This window comes from Martes martes (genome assembly GCF_963455335.1).
Source record: "Martes martes genome assembly, chromosome: 6".
NCBI classification, from domain to species: domain Eukaryota; kingdom Metazoa; phylum Chordata; class Mammalia; order Carnivora; family Mustelidae; genus Martes; species Martes martes.
In genome coordinates this window covers 67,388,424-67,414,443 of record NC_137893.1, presented here as the reverse complement: position 1 = coordinate 67,414,443, position 26,020 = coordinate 67,388,424, and the positions used below count along the sequence as shown (strand labels likewise).

Sequence of the window (26,020 nt, the reverse complement as noted above, 5' to 3'; positions counted from 1 at the left end):
GTAACTGCATTATTCTCTTAACCAAAATTATAACAATAACATATCGGGATTTTTCAGGAATTCTGTGACCCCAGAGCTTCAGGCAAGGTAGTTTTAAGTTTGATTTTTGTCTTTCTAGATCTGGCATGTATCCAAAACGCCAACCAGTTTATAACTATGGGATTTTTCTTTGTTATTGGTGAATTTTGAGGTACTTAGTTCAAGGGTATGAAAAGTATTTCCCATTGACCAGCTCTGCCTTTTGGACTGGACGCAGAGACCTAACAATTAAATTCAGAGTTCTTCATAAATCATTAACTGTTCACAGCTCTCATTTTTAAAATAGAAACATACTTTATGTTCTATAAGAGACAGCTGGTGTGTCTTCTGACTTAGAGTTGGAAATTAAGTTGTATCGAAATAGCCAAAGCTTACTTATTCATTACTGTAGTAATTAAAGGAGAATTATTCAGTCACATATAATGTTGACCCAAGAAAAGCCTAGGGCAATTAGTAATGACTAATGTTATTTGTAAATTGTAAATAGCATTCAGTTCTTGACTTTACCTTATTAGGCAGTTCAACAATGTATTTAAAGAAACATTAGCATACTGATTAAGAGCAGATATTTGAGTTTATATTACCTTTATAAAGATCTCTTTTTGCCTTTAACAAAGATCATCTCAGGCATATTATATTTTTGATTTGTGTTCAAAAAGTTTGATGAACATTACAAATTTTTGTAGCTCCCGCTCTTTCAATATTTTAAACATCTTGAAAATGAAAAATAATCAGTAATTTGTAACAGTATCATCCTCTACTCTGAGACCTTGGCAAACATTACAATACATTAACTAATTAAACTTTACAGGTACTTCAGAAAAGTAAAGGATATAATAAGATCACTTCACTCTTTGAAAAGAAACCAATTTCTTAGGCAGAACTCAGTAGAATTTCCGTAGCTTCATGGCATTTCACACAAGGACAGGAAGGCAGGCAAAGTGCTCCTTCATTTAAGTGAAGTTAACAAGGGGATTTAGATAGAAAGGACTGACCACGTTTAACTTCTCCGCCAATTTACTTTTCCCCTACCTGCAGCATTCATGTACCCTAGTGCCATTTTCATTACCTGAGTGAAATTTGGCAGAGACACTGGAATTAACAGCTTTCTCTTAAAAAAAAAAAAAAAAAGTGTCAACAAATATTTAATGACCAGCTGAGTTCAAGTTCCTGGTTTTGCCCTTTATCAGAAGAAAGGATAGCACCATCCAAAGATACAGAGGTCAGAACTGTTCCCCCGGGTGGTTGCTCTAGGGACCCAGATGCCACGCATGCACTCATCAGGACCTACTCTTGTACTGTGGAGATCTTTTGATGAATTCATTGGCCCTCACAAAATTATAAGAAGTCTGTATACTCTTTTGATGGGTAGAAACAGATTTAAGTTTGACCTCTTTGTAACCCGGAAACCTGAAGGATCTGTTGCTGTTTGGACGAGAAAGGATAACCTAGTGGTTAAAGCAGGAATTTTGGAATTATACCAGCATTCTGCATGCAAGCTATTGCATCTTGGTAAGTTAATTTAAAATCTCATGTGCCTCCGGTTCTCCCATTATTAAAGAGGATAATGAAGGACCAAATTCACTGGGTTAAAGTAAAGTTTAAGTCAGACTTATATATGTAAAGAATGTTTTACAATAAAGAGCTCTGACAAATCAATAAGAAAAAGATAACGATTTTTTTTTTCTTTGAGAGAAGAGAGAGAGAGCGAGAGGGATTGAGAGAACCAGTGGGAGGAGAGGCAGAGGAAGAAGCAGATTCCTAGATAAGCAAGGAGTCCGATGCAGGACTCTTATCCTAGAATCCTGGGATTTTACCTGAGATGGAGGCAGATGCTTAACCAACTGAGCCACCTAGGGACCAGACCAATTTTTTTAAATGGGCAAAGATTTAAACAGTTACGTCATAAAGATACCAAATGGGCAAAAAAAGAAAAAAGTGTTTTACATCATTATTCAACAAGAAGATGCTAATTAAAACTACAGTGGGACCAACATACCCCCACAATAGCTCATAAAAGCTAGCAAAGCCAAGTATCGGCAAGGATGCGGAGCAACTGGAAATCTCATTGCTAGGCAGAGAATGAATTAATACAACCACACTAGAAAAAGGTGGTCAATGTCTACTGAAGATGAATATACACCTTCCTCTGACCCAGCAGTCCCACTGCTAAAAATCTACCCTGGTGGAATAGGAGCTTATGTCCACAAGAGTTGAACAAGCATGTTTATAGCAGCTTTATCTGTAATTGCCTAAAACTACAAATAACCTCATGTTCATTCACAAAAGTCAAATAAAGCATAGTATACATATTTAAGGAAGTTCTAGCCACATGAAGGAAAAAGCAAACAACTGCTCCAGGTTACAAAATGCAAGAATCTCGCAGACATGAGGAGACTCAGAATGAGTGAATGGAGCCAAACACATATTTCAGTAAATTTTTTAAGAAAGAAGGCAGCGTGTAACACATACTAAGGATAAATGTGGAGCTACTCTTCATCGTTTTCTTAAAAGGATATGCCTTTACTTTCATCAAAACACTTGAGTATTAATTTTGTCCAGATTCTTAGAGCCCTTTTAAGATCCTTCTGTAACTTGGCAAGAATCAGTGATATCAAATCCTACTTTTATTGAAACGCGGACACCGCCTATGACCAGCCTTTTCCCTTCTTCCTCCTCCTGCTCTTCAGCAGCCGGCTCTCCAGCTCATTTAATAGCTGAGTTGTTCTGCCAAACTCCTTCTTTCTGGATCCGGTTGACAGTCAGCCACCCATAACTGATCACAATGGCTTTGCAATTTTGCAAGTTTTCAACCTTTCAGCTCTTGCATTTTTGCAGGAGCAAAGGTGCCTCATAATAGTTAACAGCTGAAAATCGATCTATCATGAGTAGGAAGACAAGTTTTTGAGGGAGGTCATCCAAAAAATTATAAGCTTACTTATAAGTAAATAAATGGGGCTTAATTTGAATCAGCATTTTATCAGAACGAGAACATTTGACTTAGAGGGCATAGTAACCTCATGAAAATTCTGTTTAAAAAAAATAACTAAAAATAGAAGAATTTTTGTGTGATTTTTTTAAAAGTTGGCATGTATTTAAAAACCTAAAGCTCTCATTTAATACTTGTGCAAGCTGAAACACTATTTACTCTAAGACGGGACAATCAATATTCAACTGAAAACTATGGAGCCTTTATTACACTGTCTACTCTGACATAGTCGCTAGCAGAGACCTATCATAGGAACAACGCTAACAATGTTTTAAGAGCAAATAATATTTGAAGCACAGATATGTGGTTTCTTTTGATGCTGTTCTGACATGTACAGTGTTTCCCAAAGAAAATGTTATAACCATTGGAAATAATTACAAGTGAGCTATGTAAAAATGATTGTTTATTTAGAACATCTCGGAAGAAATACGACCTAGATACTGTCTAGCCTGTTCAGATTTGGTTATTTGGATTAATAACTACTTGGCTATCCTCATAATTATTTTTCCTTAATTTTATGACAAGGCATAATCATTATAACTTCTTTATATTTAAATTTAAATGTAGTAATTTAAATTTAATTTTAAATGTAGTTTACCCTCAGACTCTCCTAGAAATGTTTACATATATAATTCACATCAAATTAAATATAAATCATTTTTCCCTCAGTAATTCAGAAAGTAGCTGCTCTTGCCCATGCTTTAATATACAAAGAAAGAGATTCAGAGATATTGAGTGAAATGCTTCAAGTCCTACAGTGAGTCTGACCCTTGTTACTTTTGAGGACTTCACTGTCATTTTGGTTTATGCAAACCCACTCCCACAGATTTGCCACAGCTCAGTACACTTTCCTTATAAGGTACCCCACCCCCAGCTATAGACATGTCAGACATTCAGGTACCTAGGGGACATGCAGAGGTCAGTTGGATACAAAGTCTGAAAATTCTGTAGGATGCGGCCTCATTGGGGGTGTGGGTTTATGCATGGGTCATCTCAGAGAAGGTGATTAACCCATGAGAGGATTAGATCGTCCAGAGGGTGTGGAATAAGGAAGACAGTGATGGAAGGTTGGAACTCTTAAATACTAGCATACAAGGAATGGGAGGAGGAAAAGGAGTGCGTGTCTCCTAGACAGAGAAGGCCTGGTGAGAGAGCTTCCAGAGCTAGGAGATCACAAGCCCACTAATGGCTCTAAGGATGTGGTGTTTAAGAGGATCAAACAGCTCAGGCATCCAGGATAAGGATAAGGACTGCATCTGTTTTTTTGTTTTTTTTTTTTTAATATTTTATTTATTTATTTGTCAGAGAGAGAGAGAGAGAGAGAGAGAGCGCACGAGCACAGGCAGACAGAGTGGCAGAGGGAGAAGCAGGCTCCCTGCGGAGCAGGGAGCCCGATGTGGGACTCGATCCCAGGACACTGGGATCATGACCTGAGCCGAAGGCAGCCGCTTAACCAACTGAGCCACCCAGGCGTCCCAGGACTGCGTCTGTTTATTACATCCGTTGGTTAGGTGGTTAACAGGACTCTGAGTAAGAGTAGTTTTATTAGGGTTTTGGTGAAGCAATCATGACAAATCAGATGTCCGGAAGTGGAGACACATGGACTGTCCACTGCTGTCGTCATTGGCCACGAGTGGCTGTCAAGCACCGGTAGCAGAGCTAGTACCGTTGGAGGTCTGCTGTAAGTGTAAAATACACACAGGAGTTCAAAGACTTAGAATGAAAAGGAGATTATGTAAAACATGTTGTTGACAATTTTCATGTTGGTTACATGCTGAAATGGTAATATTGTGTTTATATTGGCTCAATTAGTATATACAAATAAAATTAATTCTACATGTTTCTTTACATTTTTTATTGTGGCTTCTAGAAAATTTTAAATTATATATGTGGTTATATTTGTGGCTCACATCGTATTTCTTTTGGACAACCCTGTCTCGTAATGTACTGTTCTTTTAAGGAGTATCCCTTTAAAAAGAGAAGATAGCAAGCAGATAACTTCTAAGTGAAAATGCAAGGTCAAGGGAAGGACTTTTAAACTTGTTTGTGGCCCACAGAAAAGCAAGAGGTGGGAAGAAAGTTAAGAAAGGGTTTAACTAATGGAGCACGATTCCCTTAGAGCGTGAGGCTTGGAGTCAAGTTTATAGGTGGAGGGATGGGATTGATCCAGATGAAGACATCCCCTCCTTTGAGCTCTGATATAAAAAGAGGGGAACAGAACTAAATCTGGATGGATATGAAGGGGACAGTAGAGACAGGGAAGGTGAAGACACATAGAGTATAAAACACATTCAGGTTTAATAGATCGTGTAGATTGAAACTATGGGGGATTTGTGTGACCTGCAAAATTTTTAATTGAATGGGGATTTTGTGTATTTGGGATGATAAATCTTTTTTGTCAGGAGGAGCTTTCTATTGTATAAAGATTCGTTAAGATAATTCATAACAAAGACTCATACCTGATCTAAAAATGAAGAGCTTTTCTTGACACAAGTCATGTTGTTTCTAGGAGAGTTTGATACCGTGCAGAGCCCTTCCACACCTATCAAAGATCTTGATGAGAGAACGTGCAGGAGTTCTGGGTCAAAATCCCGAGGAAGAGGCCGGAAAAACAATCCTTCCCCGCCTCCTGACAGTGACCTGGAGGTATGCTGACTTATCCGTAAGGAGTGTAATCTGATGTTTTATTTTACTGAATGATATTCTACACCTTATGGTTCCATAAGGTTTCAACCTTAAAAAAAAGAAGGAAGTATCATGAAATGAGTGGATCTCATCATGTAGGGGTTTCATAGCTCTAAAATTTGAGATTTCATCCATTGTAATGGTAAAATTAAAACGTTTAAAATGATGGAACTTTATAAATTCCAAGCCTGAGATAATTGCATCTTTTGGTCCTAATTGGCACAAACAGAAATTTACAAAATAAAGCCAATGTTAATGGTTTAATCTTCTGAGAGACACTCTGTTTGGTAGTAGTAAGGTAATGAAGAATGTTTATATGGGTGAATAAAATTTGGGGGGTCAATAGAATTTGAAAAAAAGGTGAAATTAATCTGTATGGAAAAGAAAAGTTGTCTTCTGAAAATGGGAAAAATTCTGATCATTTGATAACATGATAACATTTTTATCTCTATAAAAACTTCTATGCATCTTATTCCTCTGGTTGAAAGCTCTTTTGAAATATGTTCATGCCAAGCAGGTTGATTTTTATTCTAAAACATCAGGGAAACTATCTTAACCATACTATGTTACTTCTTACACAACTGCATCCTTCAATTAAGAAAAATACCCAAATTTCCAGACTTGATAAAATAAAATGATAGTCATTGTGCCTCTTTGTAAAACATCACTCCTTTCACCTGAAGGACAGTGGCACATTCCAGTGCCTTCAGGAACCCGGAAGGTGACAGAAATGAGTGAACACAGGGCCAGGGAGCCAGCGGCAGAATGTGGGGAGCAAGGAGCAGTGGCCTAGTTGAAGAGGGCCCACAAATCACTGCCACGTGGAATGTCAGGCAGCATTGTTGTATCTTCCTGTTTCCCTGCTGTGCTCAGAACCCTGATGTTTATGTGACATCTTCAAATCCTGAAATGTTGATCAATAATTTGAAATCTTTCTAAACACTGTGCAAACTAAACAACCCCTCTGAAGGCCTAATCTAACCCAAAGGTCTACACTTTGCAATTTCTGTCTAGGGATAACTCAATGATTTTTTCAAAAATTTTAAAAAATTTAATCCTTTACACAAATTGCAAAACCTCATGAATCCGTGAAGTGAGAGATTTTAAAATAAGACTTCAAGCACACTTATATCCTAAGTTCAAATGTGTCTTTTGGGGTATTTACTGCAAGTAAATATTTAGATGAATTCATTCAAATTAGGACATCTGATCTTTAAGCTTATTATGACTTTTTTAAAATCACTCTTCCCCCTCTGGTTTTATCACAGTGACATCTGGCAAACTTGGAAAAAAATTAATGGAGTAGAGTAGTTTTCTGTAAAATTCCGTATAATTGAGATTATGCCTAACGACAAAGTCAGATGTTTTCAACTAAGAGATTTCTGTTTCCTTAGAACTTGATAATTCTTTGATACTTGTATTTTTCTTCAGCGTGTGTTTGTCTGGGACTTGGATGAAACCATCATTGTTTTCCACTCACTGCTCACAGGGTCTTATGCCCAGAAGTATGGCAAGGTAAGAGGATCAAGAAATTTCCCCCCAAGTCACCTTGTTGGAATTTTATTTTGTTCAAAAATCCAGAGCAATTTCAAGTCATGATCTCAGGGTCAAGAGATTGAGCCCTGGGTTGGGCTCTGTGCTCAGCAGGGAGTCTGCTTGAAATTCTCTCTCTCCTGCTGCCCCTCCCCCAGCGCACACTCTCATGTGCTCTCTCTCTCTCTCTCTCTCTCAAATTAATAAATCTTTAAAAAAAATCCAGAGCAATTTAAATTGTAGGCTGTCAAATCTGTTCTTAATTAATTTTCAGTGGCTCATTGTTCTTTAATGAGAACCGGCAAATTTTACAAAAATAATTCGAAATTGAATTCTTTTTTCAGAATGCCTTTGAGTTTTCTGCGTCAAAAGCAAGCTTATTACTATGACATAATCACTTTAGAAAAAATTTTTTTGTAAATTCAAATGGACTTGTAACATTATAAAATCATATATTACCCTCTAATAAAGAAATTTTAAGAAATTGTTTGAAATCACTTATTGCACCAAATGTTGCTATTGAATGCCAGTTGAAATAAGGAAATAATCTTTTGTCTGAGAGATCCTTTGGATTTATGAAACTAAGTATTTTTTTTATATAACTTTGAATAAGCATTTGAATAGCAAGTGGGGATAACACCCCCCCACACACACACACAAATTCAGAGACCGATGGTCTTGTAACTCCTCTTCCTTTCTTTCTTGCCATCTTTTTTGTGGTTAGCTAGCCTCTTATGACTGTGTTGGTGTACGCTGTGTAAGTGCTAGTACAAAGATCAGGGCAACTCCTTGTCAGGGAAAACACTTGTCAGGTCCGCAGTGGTTTAGGCCATTCCTGTCTGAATCTTTGACTCTGTAGGATTCATAATCTGACTAGAGTCAACTCAGAATATGTTTGGTCTGCCTTCAATTACCGTATTCAGAGTTACATCTGACTTGGCTCCTTTACATATTACACTTATAGAAGTGCCTTCCCTGTGTTTTTATAGTGCTTCATTATTTACGAGGGTCTCATGATAGCTCAGCATGCCCTGTTTAGCAGTTTTGTTAAGTTTTGTCTTCTAGACCAGAAATGATGAATTGCGCTCAAGTATTTCCTCCTTGAAATATTCATGGGATGTGCTCTTGGTGAATCTGCCCTGTATTTGATTTTTGGTTTAAGTAATATACGTAACTAAACAAAAGGTAACAGTTTTGCTTAACAGCTATTTAGGGGTGCATGGGTGGTTCAGTGGATTAAAGCCTCTGCCTTCAGCTCAGGTCATAATCCCAGAGTCCCGCATCAAGCCCCGCATCAGGCTCTCTGTTTAGCAGGGAGCCTGCTTCCCCCCTCTCTCTCTGCCTGCTGTTCTGCCTACTTGTGATCTCTGTCTGTTAAATAAATAAATGCAATCTTAAAAAAAAAAAAAAAAAACAACACAACAAACAGCTATTTAGAAAAAAAGGGCCTTAGCCCCTTTATCACAGTCATTGTCATGTAAGACCACAGTCTCCAAAGTAGGATATATGAATATGTGCAGATATATAAAATGCTCCACAGAGATAAGGAAAAAAGATAATGTGTGTACACACGCATGCACACACACACATACACACACAAATTTTTGTCCTGCAATTTGTATTGTTTTATGTTTTATAATGCACTTACTTTACAAATACATGCATATTATTATAATTTAAAGAATATGTATATAACATATAAATTAAGTAACCATACATAAATTTGGGGTGCACATTCAAAATTCAATGACTGGTGGAGTATACAGTCTAAAAAGTTTCCAGATAACAATCTAAAGCATTTCTTCTGAAATAGTTTTGGCTGATGAGGAATACACAATAAATCCTGCTTGAGCTGACCGCAGTATTTTTATACAGCTAAGTTTCATATTACTTCACTATTTAAGAAATCTAACTTAAACATATGAATCGAAATGAAGTTCCCTTCAAAATAGGCTCCATCAAAGACGATACCTAAATATCCATGTGGTTTCCATTGTGTCAGATCAGTGGTGGAAGTCATCTTTTGGAATTACCTTTAGATTTTTGGAGTGTTTCCTCACTTCAGAACTTCATCCTTTTGTGGTGGTTTTAATTGTTAGAAATAGTAAGATCATTTGAACCCAAGGTGATAAATAAGGAGCATGGTTGTCATATATATATATATATTTCTTTCTGGCAAAAATACCATAAAGTTGCACCCTTCCCAGCACTGAGCATAGACCTCCTTTTGCGATAACAAGGGGCACCAGTAGAGAGTTAAGGAGTCGGGGGGGGGGGTGGGTGGTGAACTATAAAAAAACCTGAATAACAAGTCACCTTTCTTGAGTGACTCAGACTGGTTCTAAGAGGGATTTAATAGCAAAGTTCTCATGCTTCCCTCAGCAGTGATGTATCATCAAAAGGGACCTGTCACCTCCCCAGATGGCCACCTGGACACGCAGCATTCATTTCACGGACAAGTCCCATTCTCTTAAAGTACTGTCAGAAAGCTTTGTTGGAATACAAAAGAGACATTGTCAATGCCTAAAACAGGAGAGCTTATCAAAAGAGTGGGGCAAAGTGAGGGGAAGGAGGGAACTAATGTTGCTGAGTGCCTGCAGCGTGCCAGGTGTGAAGTGTCGCAATTGTTGTAAGAGAGAGGATTTTCTCCCCATCTCTAGAGGAGGAAACATACTCAGGGAATAAAATGTGTGCAGAGTCATCAGGCTAGTCCATGGCAGAGATGAGTCATGGGCCTTGGACTCTTTGACCCCAGAGCCCATCTCGTCTCTGCTGTAGCGCATCACACAGCACAGACCTTCAACGCGCCATGAGTGAAGTATGGGACCTAGCCTAGAAAGAGTAGACAGGCAGTGAGGAACTGTGTAGGCCATTATGGGAGTCCTCTGTAGGCTGAAAGGATTCGAATGATCTTCTCTCAGAAGACTGGAATACTTTTCCATCAAGAGATAAACCTTAAGAAACGTTCAGTGAAATGGATTGTGGCAGACAGATGTCACAGCCTCATGGCGGTATAGCATGGGAAAGAGAACCAGACTGTTGAAAGTCTGGGGAAGGTAAACTGACATCTGTAGAACACCTGCTGGGTGGTAGATGGAGCCGGTGTTAGCATTTCACAAGCAGAAGGGATGATGATTAAGGACAAGAAGCTTTGAGTTAGAAAAACTTCACTTTGAAAACCCAGCGCTGAGCCAGTGCTTGCTGCTCTGTGACCTCAGACAAAGTCCTTAATCTCTGGGCTTCAATTTCTGTAAAATGGGAGTAATAGTACCTGTAGTGAATAAGAATGAAAAGGATAACATGTTTAAAGGGCTTTTCAGAACAGTTGGCATGAATTAACATTCAAAAAACTTTCACAAATGTCATCCCCCTTAATTCTCTTAGTTACTCTGCTGTGACTTCTTGTGATCCAAGTTCGATGGATGCAGAAACCCAGGGTTATGAGAAGCTGAGAAACGTGACCAATGTCACAAAAATGCTAAATGCTGGTACATTTGGTCCGTCTCATAACAATTCCTTATACTTTATACGATTCTAACAGGAGGGAAGCCTGTTGGAATTCACCATATTGAATAATGTTTTACTTGGGGCAGTTTAAGGAAATTAAAGTAAAAATTTGTTTAGGCTCCGTTTTTTCTAATCAGAATGAAAACACCCTTCTTGAAATCCATGAAAAACAACTAAGATGACTTTATTTATTGAATTATTACCTACATTTTTCTAAAAGTCATTTGATTCTTGACATGCTTCTTAATGTCCAAAAAGAAGTTGGCATAGTCTTCTTTCCAGTAAGACATTACTATTTGGCATATTGGGAAAGAGCTAAATAAGGGATGTTATGTCCCCATCTTTTGAAGCTGGAGACCACGTGCAGCTCAGAGGTCATTCAGGGGGCCAAAAGGGCATCGGGCAGCTTTCACTTGACCACAAACCACAAGTAAAAATGGTGAAACTAGAGCTCTGTAGACAGACTATATTCATCTAGCAACTATTTTTTAATGCAAGACCCGCTTCCTGCTCTCATGGAGCTCACAAGCAAACAAAATCAGAGCAGATAGCCGTAACCCCCGTGAAGACAGTGAAACTGCGTCCTGTAGAGCGTCCCAGGGGACTGAGCGTGGAGGTGACATTGATACTGAGACCTGGATTCCAGAAGGAGCTAGCCGTGCTGATGTGGGAGGAAGGGGAGAACATGGAGGACTGTTCTGGGCAGAGGGCGCAGGAGGGCCCTGGAACAGGAAAAGCCTTCCAGTGTTCCAGGAATATAAAGGAGTAGTGTCTCTGGAAGCTTGTAAACAACGGAGAGAATAATTCAGGGTAAGAACAGAGTGGTGAGTGGGGGGCCACATCCGCTAGGGTATCTCCCATAAGGCACTTGGGGTTTATTCAAGCTGCAGTGTGTTGGAGGGGTTTTGGCTGAGTGGGGACATGATGGTTTATAATTGGGTGCTCTGTGGAGACTCGCAGGCTGCTATGCAGTAAGGAGGAAGTGGTAGCAGTTTAGACCGGAACAGTGTTTCTCGAACTCCCACGTGAGTCACCATAACCTGCAGGGCTTGTTAAACACAAATGCTGCGTCCCAACCCCAGAGTTTCAGATTCTGTAGGTCTGGGTGGGGCCTGAGATTTTGCATTTGGAATAAACCCCCAATAAAGCTGATGAACCATGCTTTAAGAGCCAATAGAATAGAATAGTTCCCCAATGTTTTCTTCTTGAAAAAAGCGAGTTCTGGAACATGTTAATTGATAGTCTTTGTGGAAAGGCTTATGGCCAAAGAGACTTAGAGACTACTTACATTTTATGGCCATTCAGTGCACATTATCATGTTAGAGGTCTTGAGAGGTTTTAACAGCCGAGAATCCTTTGTAACCATGTTTAATTCCTCAGTTCCTTAGTGTCTTCAGTAATGACCTTGAGGACTGCTTGAAGTGAGGTCATTCTGGTGACTAGTTGACAATTTAGAAGGACTTTGCTAATAACAAAAGTGACCAGGGCCATTCTATCCAGAGAGGAAAGGACAACCCTTATGCTACTTAAAGTTCCCCTCAGCGTGCAATTGTTAACGTCTTCATTTGTTTTCATTTGTTCAATGAGTCTTGGTTGCACAACATGCGTTTTTAAAGCCTAACATTTTTGTGTAACATAGTGATTTTTTCAGTTCTTTCCTTCTATCCCGAGAATGCTTGTGCACATTCACTGCATCACACCGAGGCTCTTTATGTAAAACATCCAAGCGCGGACGTGCTCTGGGTGAAACGGAGATGCTAAGGGACTAGAGATAACACACTTCCCTCCCTCATGTAGCCGATCCCTTCCCACAGTTCTCGGTCACCCCAAGAGGGTGAGCACCATTTTTAAAGCAGTTACCCATCTGAAGGAGCACCGAGCTAGAAGGTAGAGGGAAATCCTGTGGCTGGATGTGCCGCAGGCAACTCTTTTAACCTCTGAGCCTGTCTCATCTCAAAATGGGTATAATCAGTTTCCTTCTTGGGGTTACTGGATGGATTAAATGAGGTAATGTAAATGTATAAAAAGTAGCACTCTGCTCTGAAAACTATCATCCACATCCCAGGCCAAAAAAACTTATAAAAATACACATTATTTCCCCCAAATGAGAAATGACTAATGGCATTTATTTCTGGACCCATAGAAGGTCAGTGTTTGTATGAAGTGGTATCATAGTGGCCTGATATTTAATCAGCTGGGAGACGGAAATATAAGCGCCAGAGATACAAAGTCATGTCCTGACAGAGCCATGCCTACTTACCTCTCTATTTATCTTCCTTTCTCTCACTGAGAAAAAATAAACACCATTTGAAGTTCTTGCTGTGGGCCTGACTTTTTGCCCAGTGTCCTGTTCAAGGCGTTATCTCCATAACTTTCATCACTGCCCCATGTGGTTGGTAGTATCTCACACAGTTCGTAAGTGCTATGGCCAGTCAGAACCCACATTTCTTTGACGTGTTCTTAATCTCTGCATTCTTTTGGTCTCATGGTTTCTATAAAAATAAAATGCATGGAACATAGTAATTTAGGGATGCCATTTCAGTCGTAAATAGCCCTGTGTAACAAACTTTTTCATTTTATTTTTTTTAATTTTTTTTTAATTTTATTTATTTATTTGAGAGAGAGACAGTGAGAGAGAGCATGAGAAGGGAGAAGATCAGAGGGAGAAGCAGACTCCCCATGGAGCAGGGAGCCTGATGCGGGACTTGATCCCAGGATTCTGGGATCATGACATGAGCTAAAGGCAGTCGCTCAACCAACTGAGCCACCCAGGCGCCCAACTTTTTCATTTTAATTTAGAAAAGAAACTTCTGGAAAACTCTAGCTTCACTTACAAGTAAATGATACTGTGAATATTCCAAGAATCTTCTTAAAAACTTAACACTCTTGCACTCTGTTCTGTTGTCCACACAACATGCTCTTTTCCCAAGCAGAACAGTTCCTGGATGTTTACCATAATGGCAAGTGAGCTCTGTGGGTGTTTGAGCCTTGAGGCTTATGAAACTGATGATGGGCTTTACAGCAGAGCACCTGTGGGCATGTATAGTTTTCAGCCGTGTAGAGCTCCAGAATAGGAGTTTGTAAATTGGGCAGGACATTGATGAGGAATCACCTCATCCATCATCGGTTAGAGTTTGTGAAGACTCTTCCTATTCCCTGATTATGTTTTTGTATTATTTTATTTAATAAGTTGTAGTAATTCCTCTTTTTTGAAGGAGGGATGAAAGGAACTAAATAAATTGTGCTTTAGGGATTTGATCCATTTGGGAGCATTAATATGTCATGTGCTCTGAAACCATGATTCTCTAAAGTTATTCCATAGTATGGGTGAGGAAGCTAAGGAAGTAGCCCAAGTCAGGGAAAAGATTGAAGGAAAAGTGAACAGTGGGTTAGTTACTTTGTACTGAAAAATTGAACTTCAAGCTCCCCAAACTACTTGCTCATTGTAGACAACATCTTATGTAAGAGCGGCGTTGGAGAAATAGATGTCCGTCAGCATAAGCCCATTGATTACTTTTACATTAAAAGTGTATACACACTTACATAGAAAATTTCTGAAATGGCACCAGCTGGATTTTAAGTTTTAGGGTAGTTATGAAGATAAGTACTGACTTAGGGGCTGGCCAACTAAGGAAAAGCAATATGGCTTAAAAGGAAGTGATTAGAATTAATTAAGGGTTGGAATCATGGACTAGAGGCCACCCCAGTGGCAACATTAACACCAGTGCAGGTCACCTTCCCTCTAAGCATAATGAATAAAGCATTCTGGCATTGAAGGGAGAATAGACCTGAGTTTAAATTCTAGCTCTACTTCTGAACTCAGTAGTGTATTTAAACTTTGTGAGCCTCAGTTACCTTCTGTATAAAAAAAAGGAGGGATGATAAAATTAATCACGTGATTAGGAGGGTTAAATGAGCCAAGGCATTAAAATTCGACACATTACCTACCACAAAATAAACATTCAGTAAGTTTAACGTACTTTATGTGACTTCAAGGAAATCTGAATTTTGGGAAACTGAATTTTGGGAAAACTGAATGTTTCCTAAAGAAATGTGCATATATTTATATCTGCTGTTTTATCTCAGATGTCAAATACGTGGCTCACTGTTGTAGGGAATTAGAGGGTGACAGGACAGTGTGTGGTCCATACAAAAGAGTGAGAGCAGAATTCGTAGGCTTCACAAATGTTGTGGTGCAGTACATTGTTGTTCATAATATGTGTGTTTGTGTGCACATATGCACATGTGTGTTTGTGTGTACATGAATGGTGTGTACATAATTACAGTGCGTAGGTACATATGAGTAAAGCTAAGTCAAAGACAGTGACGTTTCTCAAACTCTGTCATAGGGACTCCTCTTGGAGAGCTCTGTGTTCCTTTTCTGTTGAGTATCTGTTCCTTTCAGAGATTGAGTGGCTCTAGGTGATATCATGAATAGCCAAACATCGTGCTCACTTTTATTGAAGCCCAACCTCACCAAATTATTTCTGGGAGTAGATGAGAAAAGGGAAAGATCCTGAAGGGACCTCACATTTATTAGCTTGAAGCTAGTATACCAGAAAGGTGAGTGGTAATCCATTTCTTAAAAACATGAGCTTCTAGAGGAGACCTCTATAACCTCCCTTGAAATTTCAGTCCATTTATGATCTCAGTTTATAAACTTGTTCTATCTCCCATCTTGAGCAGGCGGACAGGACAGATTTGATTATCAAAGTCCCTTAAATTTCCTTAAATCATCAACTGTCCATTTTCTAGGTAATGTCTCACCTCTCTTTTCCATAGCCTTCTTCTCATGTACCACTCACCTCATGCTCCCCCCCCTCCACCAAGTCCCATGGCCGACACAGTTGGTGTGTTCAGTCGTCTCTGCCCCACCTCTCCTCTCTCAGTCCTGGGCTTTCCAGCTCATCAGTCCATGACTGTTCTCCCCAATCTGTCCTTCACACCCAGTTGCAAATCTATAGTATAAACATAATGTTATTTTGTTTTTCAAATTTAAAAATATATATGGCATACGATAGGTTAGAAGTGCCAAAAAATAATAAAAATTCAACAAGTCTCATGGATCTGGAGTCTCCACACTAGCAGTGGTATAGCATAGCAACTGTAAGTCTAGCTAATTACTACTACTGTAATTCCCCTTGAATTATATATGTTCTGTCCTTAGTTTAATAAATTTGGATGAGCTGTATTCATTGAACTCTCTTATGATTGAAACAGAAGTTGGTAGTGGTAAGTTGTATGATGCCTCCATCAGGGTTTCTGATTACTTAATACTGACTAGTATTTAATTGCAAATATGTTGCTTACACCAAACGCTTAGATTTGGGATGAATGCTCTTAATCCTGAGCAAAAATTAGTTAGTTTTCCACCTTTGCCAGCTGTCCAGCAGGTATCTGTGTGGGTCATTTGGTCATCGAAGTTAAGTCCACAGGTGGTCTTTATGGAGGTGAAGATGAGGCAGTGCACTCTTACTCACAACTTTAAACTATTAGTAGGGAATCCTAGTTCCTAAAAAAGTCTACTGAACCAAAATTCTGCTCAGTGATCAGACAGATCAAGTCTTAGAGTCCTTTGGAAGCAACCTAGAGGCTTACCTCCTGGGAAACCAGAAGGTCATACCAGCTCCGGTCTTCCCTACTCTCCCAGAACTTCATGAGAGCTCTTAACTAGTACTTTCAAATATCAACATGCATATGAATCACTTGATGATCTTATTAACCTGCATATTCTGCTTGGGTAGATCTGGGGTAAGGTCTGCCATTTGGTCTTTCTTACAAGCTCCCAGGTGATGTCAGGGCTGCTGGTCTGTGAACCACACTTTGAGTAGCGAGGCGCTGATCTGTTGACTTTGTCTTATTTATACATTGGAATCACTGGAGAGCTTTGAAATTACTGATGCATAGCTCCCACTTCAGAAAATCTAAGGTCACTGGTGTGGGGTGGGGGGTAAGCAGTGGGATTTTTAAACACTCTCCAGGTATTTCTCATGTGTGGTCAAGTTTGACGGGCTCTGCATTAGACATCATCCCTGAAACCCTGGATGTCCCTGCAGCCCCACTTTCCCATAAAGCCTCACTATCCTTATCCTGCTCTTTTGACATCAGATTCTTGTTGCAGAAAACCCCACCTGACTCTCCACCTGTTTCTCAACAGCTGATTGGGCCCAGTGGGTACAGCACGTTTGAGTTAATTCATTCTTCAGCTGACTTATTTCAAACCTTCTCTCCCCTCAGACCTTCACAGCTCTTTCTCAATTTTGCATAAAACTCCTCTTCACTGGAGGAACAAACAAACAAACACAAACAAACAAAACCCCAAACTGAAACACTGAAAAAAATTCTTTCACCCTCACACCATAACCATGTTCTCTACCTTCTCTGTGCACCTCCATCCATGTCCTGAATCCGGGCCCTTGTGCTTACCCAATAAACTGACTGAATGACCTTCTTCATGCCTACATCCCTGGCTCTCCACTCTCCTGGATTATTCTTTATGCCATATTTCATGTTGTAATGGTCCAATCACCAGAAAAGCCTCTGGAGCCCGTTTTCCAGTTGTAGCTCTCATTCTCTGCCTGTGCCTTCAAGTCTGAGGAATGACCTGCTTGCCAAATGCCTGCCTTATTTTGCTGGGGCCTCTCACGTGTGTCTGAATCAGCTGCACACTCCATCTTTCTCTAATTACTCGCTCCACTCCCCTTCTCTGACTGGGGTCACGGTGCCTCACACCAGTCCACACACACAGACTCCCTCTTGCCTCTACACGTGCTCTCTGCCCCCTCTTCTCTGCATGACTAGGTCCTTACCCTGTTCAGGTTCTTAGCTCAACTGTCACCTCCTGAGAAAGGCCTTCCCTGAACTTTGTTTAAATGAGCCATCACCACCTGTTCCCATGGTCTTCTGTATCTGTCAACTCTGATTTTTTTCTCTACCTGACATACTATATATTTACATGGATTTTGTCCGCTTATGTATCAGGTATCTCATCTAGTAATAATATTAACCCCATAGGGGAAAGAACTTTGCTTATTGGATTCTCTGTTCGCTGCCTAGAATTTGAACACGTCTAACACATCATAGATACTCACTGACCACACGCTAATGGAATGGGTATTCCTGAGACCTTCTCCAGTTCCCCCAAGAAGCCTGAAGCCCTTTGCCTGTCCATCACAAAGAAACACGTCAGTTGTAAAATTGCCTCTCTGATTCCTGACTGAGTTTCATTTCACCCCCCATCACTGATGAGAACAGTTCATGTACTCTCACAAACCCGCTAGCTCTTCCTACCCGAGTTCATAATGCTATTGTCTTCCTCCACTGTAATAAATTTGCACATCTGTCTCTGTGCCCACAAGTCAACAAATGTGCTTCCAGTCCCAAAGGAGTAACTGTTCCAAGAGCTTTAGTTCTTTTGGGGGGGGGGAGTTCCTTCTTTCTTTTAAAATCTGTAACTGCTGCCTCTCCTGAGATATTTTTACATTGTGTCTCTAGAGGAGGAATTCCAGCTGATGGCCCAGTGCAGGCCAGAGGCCCATAGACAGACAGTCTGGCTCCAATTTATGTTCTGTGCTAACATGGCTAATAGGCGTTAGTATTTTGATATAGAGAAGTGCCGTACTTGATCCTGACTTGGTTAAAAACTGGTAACATCTGGCTTAGAATCACACATTTAAGGGCCAAGTCTTATTCATTTTCTTCATCCCCCCCCCTCTCTTTTCCCTTCTCTCTCTGTCTCCCCCTCCCTCCCTTAAAATGTCTTGAGAATAGTTGAAGTATTTTAATAGAGCGGTACACAGAGCAAATTGGCAGAAGTTCAGTTTGCGCCATGTTAAACTCTGCTGTAGACACTTGGAACCTACTGGAACTGTTATATATGTATAATATGTATCAGAGCTTCCACAAAACCCCGTTGGTGCCCTTATTATCCCACTCCCCCCCATCCAAGATTTCACCGTCACTTCATTTCAGACCCTAAACTCAACACGCACTACAGTTAAACTTAAAAAGGGCAGTTACTCTTGATTCATAAGGTGCCCATAATTCTACAAACATCTCATGAAAATGAGCAAACATCTCTGTATAAAACTTGGGTTCAATCCAGAAGTATGTTTAACTCTCAGATGCCTGATAAAACCATGGGGTTGCTGGCTCTGGTAGCTCCTTCGTAGGAGTCTGGCCAAGCAGAGGGTACCCACCATTACAGATCCTTGCAAAGACCACCTCCACCAACTTGCTGGTCACCTTTCTTGGAGTCTTAACATCTGTGGGTTCTTCAGCTAGAAAAATGTGGTATCGTAACCCGCTTAGATTTAGCTGTCCCAGTGACTTAGTAAGCTGCTGGGGGAGAAGGGAGAACTCGGTATTTGAAAGTAAGCCCTCACTAAACATTCTCTTAGAAATAAGATCACCACTTCTTACAGACATGGTTTTCCTTGGCTTGGACATGACTATCCCTAGCCCATCTGTGCCAAGCCTTTGGCATGGCTGATGCAACCCCTCCCTTTCAACAGGCCTTGTTCTCTGGAAACCTCAGTAAAATACAGCTAGTTCACACTCCGACAAACCTCAAACCTAAACTTTCCCGGTTAACAAATGATATTTTGCCAGAATGCTTACTAAGTCCTGGCTCTGAGGAGAGGGTGATGTGGAATCTCCATTGCCTGAAAAACCAACGAACGACCCCTTCTAGTGCCGTGGGGTTGCGTTCCCGTGGAGCGCTCGAATACAGTTTTCATCATACCATACGCTGTGCTTACTTGTTAGAGAATTCATGTTGGTTTTTTTTTTAAATTGTATTTGCATGCTTATCAGATACACAAAATGCATTCTTCATGGATTTGCCTATCATGGGTAGCATAGAGAGTTATGGACTTCAGAAGCGTGGAATCAATGAAAGTAACAATCAAAGAGGAACAGTATGTTTTCTCCCAGCCTCGTAAATCTGATCTATAAATGCAAAGAATGTGAGACATGAATATAAGAAATTCAGTAATTTTATTTAAAACTTAAAAAAGAAAATTTGGCACATTATAGGAGAAGAATTCAACCAACTGAGTCTCCAGAAGGAAAACCTTTTAAATAGGACGTTTCTGAATCCCCATCTGAAATATATATCTTTAGGGCAGTAATCATCAGAAACATAACGGAGTAGCGTAGAGCTCGGTTTTATTGTCTTGCATCAGTGAACATTCCTCAAAAGCAGAGAGCGTCACTAATGGAATTATATGTTTTCATGCTATAATTACATTTGATTTTTCCTGATATTTCTATAGACTTTTTGTTCATGGCCCCATGACTAGACAGAATATTTACAAGTTTTCCATCCTCAGCCTCTGCACCCCACCCCAAAAGAGAGAGAGAGAGACTAGAAATAGGAATTCCCGAACAGAAAAAGACAAATGTAGAGTTTGAAACAAAATTATTCAGCCTTCAGGGATTTTCTTTCAACAGCAACGGACACATGAACAACAACAAAAGAAGTAAGGAAAAAGAATTTCATACTTGAGGGCAACAGCAAGAGAGCCTTCTGAGACACAAATGAGGCACTCCCTGTTTCTGTTTGGTTCTTGAATATTTGTTGGAGAAAATAGAATTTATCTGGTCTTTGGGTGTGTTGCTCCAAGTGATCCTGTCAGTGCAAGACAAATGAATCTAGTAGACATGTCTGAGCGACTGGAGGACATGATACCAGGATGCCATCAAGTATGTGAACAGTGAACATCTGTTTTTGGAAAGAGAGTCTCTGACTATGAAATCCACAGAAATCTCTAAGGAAGTGATGCAAACAATTAGAAAATTGTGTCGACATCCAGCATATTGTTACTGCCCTGTCTTCATCTGCTCCCACATCAAGTCTTCACTTGGCTCAGCACACCTCAGTGACCTCTTTCTTTCTTAGCACTCAATTCCTATTCTCTAGGTTTTAATCACTATGGACTATGAAACTGACACTCACTGCAAATATGTTTACTCTAGGGTTTCCTCCTTAAAGCATTATGGAAGGGAGTATAGGCAGAAAATCTGTTGTTGCTGTGTAGGAATGAGAAAAGGAAGGGCTTCTCCTGCTAAGTGGTATGAGGTCAGGGCTATATACCGGCATAGACTGGCCTGTTGGGTTGCATATCCTTATCATAAATTGAAGTAAAGTTAACATTAATTTCTCCAAGCTTAAATACATTTTTTTGAAATGCCATTTATTAGAACATTGAAAACACAAGTTTGGTTCTCTCTCCTCAAATCCCTACAGTCTGGCTCCTGGCCCAGCCACTCAACCCAAATCACCCTCTAAAGTCTTCCAAAATAATTTCTCAGCCAAAACCAACAGTATCCTTCTAGACTTGTCAGCTTTATTCGAAACCATATTCTTCTCCCTGCTAATACCCATTCTGGTCTCAAATGATGAGGCTTTGTCCCTTCCAGGTTTTCTAGTTTCTGTATCTCCAGAGGTATACCTATTGCAATTCTTCTTTCAAGATCATTTCAAGCTCCCATCATTTCAACCACAATATTTGTGCCTGAATTACTTCCCCAGCCCTATCCCTAAACTCTCCCTACTTGTCAAAGTGTTATACCTCTGTTGTCAGGTTTTCAGCTCTGGTTAATCATGGTAAAGTACCAGCTTTGGTCTTGGTTCTCAACTCATTGCTGCTAGATAATATCTTGGTTTCTGTAGACAAGAATTAATCACTTGCCTCCTTACTAACTCCCTTACATTCATTAAACCTCAAACATATATCTTTTCTACTCAGATTACTTTTACTGAATTAATGTTCCTTTAGTTATCCTCAATGCTACCCTCTCTAGTCAAATCTCTAGTCAAATGCAGGTTAGACCAACTTATATGCATATTCAAATAAATACTGCCTGTTGATCGAAATGAAATTAATAATTGAGTGGTGGTTTTACTGTGTTCCGCCAGCTCTTAAGTCTTCTCCATTCTTCAGTAGCCCATCCAAATATATTTCTCCAAAGGACTTTCCATGGGGTACGTATAAACGTGGTCCTGTGAACTACCTTGCTTCCTTCTTCCTCCTCACGAACATACAGATTGTGTGGAAATGTGTTCTAAGTTGTCTTGATGTGTGTATAAATTCCTGTAAATTCAAAGATGTAGCTATATATTTAATATGGTTTAGATTACTTTTTGGAAAGGCAGCTTTTTAGATCACTGGGAAATCTTTTGGATCCTAGGTAAAAATCCATACAGTCTACCCACCCCCACTGCCCACAACAATAGGAACTTAAAATATTCTTAATAATAAGTGGTTACTGAAATTTTACCTCATTCCATGTGTATTTTCATTTCAGGATCCCCCCATGGCTGTAACCCTGGGACTCCGAATGGAGGAAATGATTTTTAATCTTGCGGATACACATTTATTTTTTAATGATTTAGAGGTAAGAATTGAAAAAGAAAGGAATAGTTGTATCCCAACTATTACAATGCTTAGATGGTTTCTAACTAGACAGATAGCCTCAAGAATCTGAAAAATATTTCGCTCAAGAGGATAGGAAAGTTTCTGTCAAGGGGAAAAGTGTATATGCAAATACAAACAAAAGCTAACTTGCGATAATAAAGTCTGCCTATGTACAGGCACTTGTTTGAAACAAAAGTATCTCAGAAGAGGAGAAAGTCTGCTTTGCTGTCCCATACTGGATAACCCCTTTGGCACCTTTGGAATCAACATTAGCTTTTCCAGGTTACTAACCAGGGTATTATTTAGGTTAAATCACTGGGTACTATTCACAGTGCTGGCATGGGTCCTTAGGTTTTGTAGATAATCTGAAGCCTCATTTTAGACAACATTATCATTCCTTATTTCCTCTGCATCTGGGTAAAACCGTGTTAGAACCATTTACATAGCACATCTGACTGGTTGCACTGCATTTATTTTCTTTTGTTCTCATTTATCATTTCATTTCTAACCTCAAAGGGAAAGTTAAAAACGGTAACAAAATGAAAGAACTCCCCCTTCCCCAATAGTCTCAAGACCACTGAATAAATACCGTAATAAGGTATATATGATCTGGCTTCTAATGATCTGAGTGATTAGGCATTCAGATGGTGAAGTTTGAAGTAATTGAGTAGCTGGGCACTGAACAGACGTACTTCTCAATCCAGTGTCGCTGTGGTGAAATACTTCTTAAGTGACGCATTTACATTTATCTTTTACCCAGTGGTTTCACAGTGAAATAAAAGTGTTTATCTGTAATCGTATTATAAATGGAGAGGGAGATTATTATTGCAGAAATCCCACCTTGTGCAGAACATTTTATATTGGATTTCCCATTAACTGAATTATAACCTTTGAAATAAATTTATTTATCACATTATTTTTGTAGAGGAGAAACTGTAGGGTCCACAAGCATAAAAATCAGGTCCAAGGCTACCTGGTAGCTAAGTGGTAAAACTGGGATTTGGAACTCTGGAGTCTCTCTGGCTCCAGAGCTTATACTTTGTCCCCAGACCATGCTGAAATTAAGAGAAGGGTGTGAGAAAGAAAAGCCAAATTAGTCAGTGTCTTAAATAAGTTTTAAAAATTGACAAGGTCTTAAAACCAGTTTCAGCTGCACTTGAGACATGAGTAAAAATTCTGTTTTTTAGTATATCCCATAAATGTATGTGCTGGAAATCTGGGTAATGTCGGTTTTTTTGGGGTGTTTTGTTTTTTTTTTTTTTTTGGTGGTGTTTTCTCTGCAGTGAGTCACTGTTTTTACTGGATAATAAAATTACTGTCTGTTTAAAGAGGTTTTATTTGTTTTCTTTCATGGCCAATATGAAAGATCAGTATTCCTCAGCAAGTTTTCCAGTTTCAGATAATAAGAAAAAATAATCACCTCTCTAAAACCTGATTTAAATTAATCCTGCTACTTATTAGTAGTGTAGCATACAGAATGACTTTGTATATACATTATAATACAAAACACATTTTAATCTTTTTTAGAACTTGAATTTTTATATATGGCAATAACTTTTAGGTCGGTTTTTCTGTTGGTTAAAATGGATGAGTCTCATTTTTCTAAGGAAAATAATAAGATCACTCATCCTTTTAAACCTGTAAAGGACCAAAAAAAAATTATGTGGTTTTATTTAGATTTTAGAGTTTTTATTTCATTTCATTAATTATTTTTTACTAGAAATAAATGGAATAAATGACCTTTTATCTTTATAGTGGCACATTAGAAGCCAGATGGAATAAATTTACCACCCAACTTTTTACAGAATAGTAAAGTGAGGAAGCGAAAGTAGCATATGGTGAATTTGCAAATACATTTAGCAAGTTTGACATGAATATTGGCATATCAGAAGCATGTGGTCAGTTATGAGGCTTTAAGAATTTTTATCTTGGATTATGTACTATATAAAATATATTTCAAAAATGCCTGACAGGGTCTCTGGTAAAAATAGTAACTGAGAAAATATTGGTATTGACTTTCTCTTCTGATTATAGCTTTTTAGTTATGTTTTAAAATGTGATTAAAAATTCCATTTGACTCAAGCACTACAACTTAGTATCCAACAGTATCTTATCAATGAAATGTTTGAGTATCTGCATATAAATTGACAGAACGCTCGTCTGTGCGGCACACACATGTGCACGACACAGGCGCACGTTAAGTCCAGATGAATTGCCCAAGGAAACTCAAAGGCTTATTATTGTCTTCAGTGAGATAAACGGGCATGAAAACAAAATCTAAACAGTAGCTTTCAGGGTCATTCAGTGCTGTTACGTATATACCCACAATTCTCCTACATCTGATTTTGAAAGTCAACTTGACTTTCTCCACATTTTTTATTTCAGTAAACCTCTGGTAAGCAGATTGTCATGGGCTGCAGAACTGGTATTGAGCTATTTCTGCTTCTGCAAACAAAGAGACAAATTCCTCAAGAGAGTAACTCCAGCGTTAGCCTATTATTATTTTTTTTCTTCTGTATTTAATCACTCAGCGTTCCTTTTCTTAACCCAGAAATCTAATTTGAGACTCAAATCCTTCAATAGATATTGTAACATATGTAGTAGCAGCTGTTCTCACATAATTCCTTAAAAGATACAAATTTAAATCCTAATAGACACTTCCCTGCATCCTGCCCAACTGCAGAGCAGGCAAATGCTGACACTACTCCTCCTCCGAAGAAAATGCTCTCTGTTGAAATAAAATGTTGTTTCAGTTAGAATAACTTCCAGAAAAGGAGGCACTGGGGAGTTCAGGTTCAGGAAAGTGAGAGAAGACTGCTGTGTGGATTATACTGATAAAGATCAGTGACAACTTTATGGTCACCTTGCAAGACAATTTTAAAGAATTTAAGATTAGTAACAGAATTAGTCCAAATATTTGAGTCCTTATACTGAAATTTGTTGAAGCCAAGCATCGCACTGTTTTTAGTAGTTCAGGTTTTGGTCAAAAATAATACTTGCAGAATTCCTCTGAGTGAAAACTAATTGAAGAACAATTATTTTGAATCTTCTAAAAATGTAAGTGATTGAAGTTCGGGTTTCTTTCACTGGACTGTAATCCTCAGGCAAGAGTCCAGAGTCAACAAGCATAGTTAACTAGGCATAAATTTAAAGAGAAGTTCCATTTGGAAAAATCTCAAACATAACTTCAAATATGGAGCTCATGCTCCAGTAAGTTTGATATACTGATGTCCTCAGGAGTAAAAAATAAATTTAGGGGCAAAACACAAATTAATCATGTGAGTTAATACTTGAAATGTCAGAGGAATTTCTCTACAAATTAGAATGAGAAGGTATGAAATCTAGAAATAACTTCTCATTACCAGAGTCATTCGTAGGGATTTCCCCCCACTTTTTTTGGATATTTCTTTATTTATTGTAGTTTATAATAAAAGAGAGAGATGGAAACTATTTACATAATGAAAGATTTCAGAGCTTCAATGGAATGAACAACTTCACATGATGCCATTTTGACAGTAATTTACTTCCATCTTCATACTTACTGAGAAGGTCACCATCTCTAAATAAGAAATAAGTCTTTTCGTCTACAACCTCCCTATTCTGGGAGAATTTTATTTCCAATTTTCATGCTAATGATTAAATCTCTCCACCCTTTCCTTCAGAGCCTAATCCAGTAGCTATACTTTTCCCTGAGATTTTTCTGGAAGCCTGGTGCCTCCTTTGGTTGAAGTTTGGGCTGGACTCCATTCCACCCATACTTAGTCAAAATGGGGTAAACCCTTTCCAAATGCATGCCCGGCCCGGACTCCTGTAGCCTTGGCTGATACCCCATTCTCCCCCAACTCCC

General features: G+C 39.1%; 1 protein-coding gene across 2 annotated transcripts in view; it reads left to right on the top strand.

Annotated features, from left to right (window-relative positions):
* EYA4 (EYA transcriptional coactivator and phosphatase 4) overlaps nucleotides 1-26,020 on the top strand; it is a gene marked incomplete at its 5' end in the record, with an annotated part of 266,943 nt that overhangs the window by 223,121 nt on the left and 17,802 nt on the right. For both annotated transcript variants that reach the window (XM_080807217.1, XM_080807216.1), the window contains 3 exons: nucleotides 5,538-5,674; nucleotides 7,145-7,228; nucleotides 22,064-22,153. In XM_080807217.1, the coding sequence (XP_080663343.1) occupies nucleotides 5,538-5,674; nucleotides 7,145-7,228; nucleotides 22,064-22,153 (311 nt within the window). The remainder of the gene's footprint in view (nucleotides 1-5,537; nucleotides 5,675-7,144; nucleotides 7,229-22,063; nucleotides 22,154-26,020) is intronic.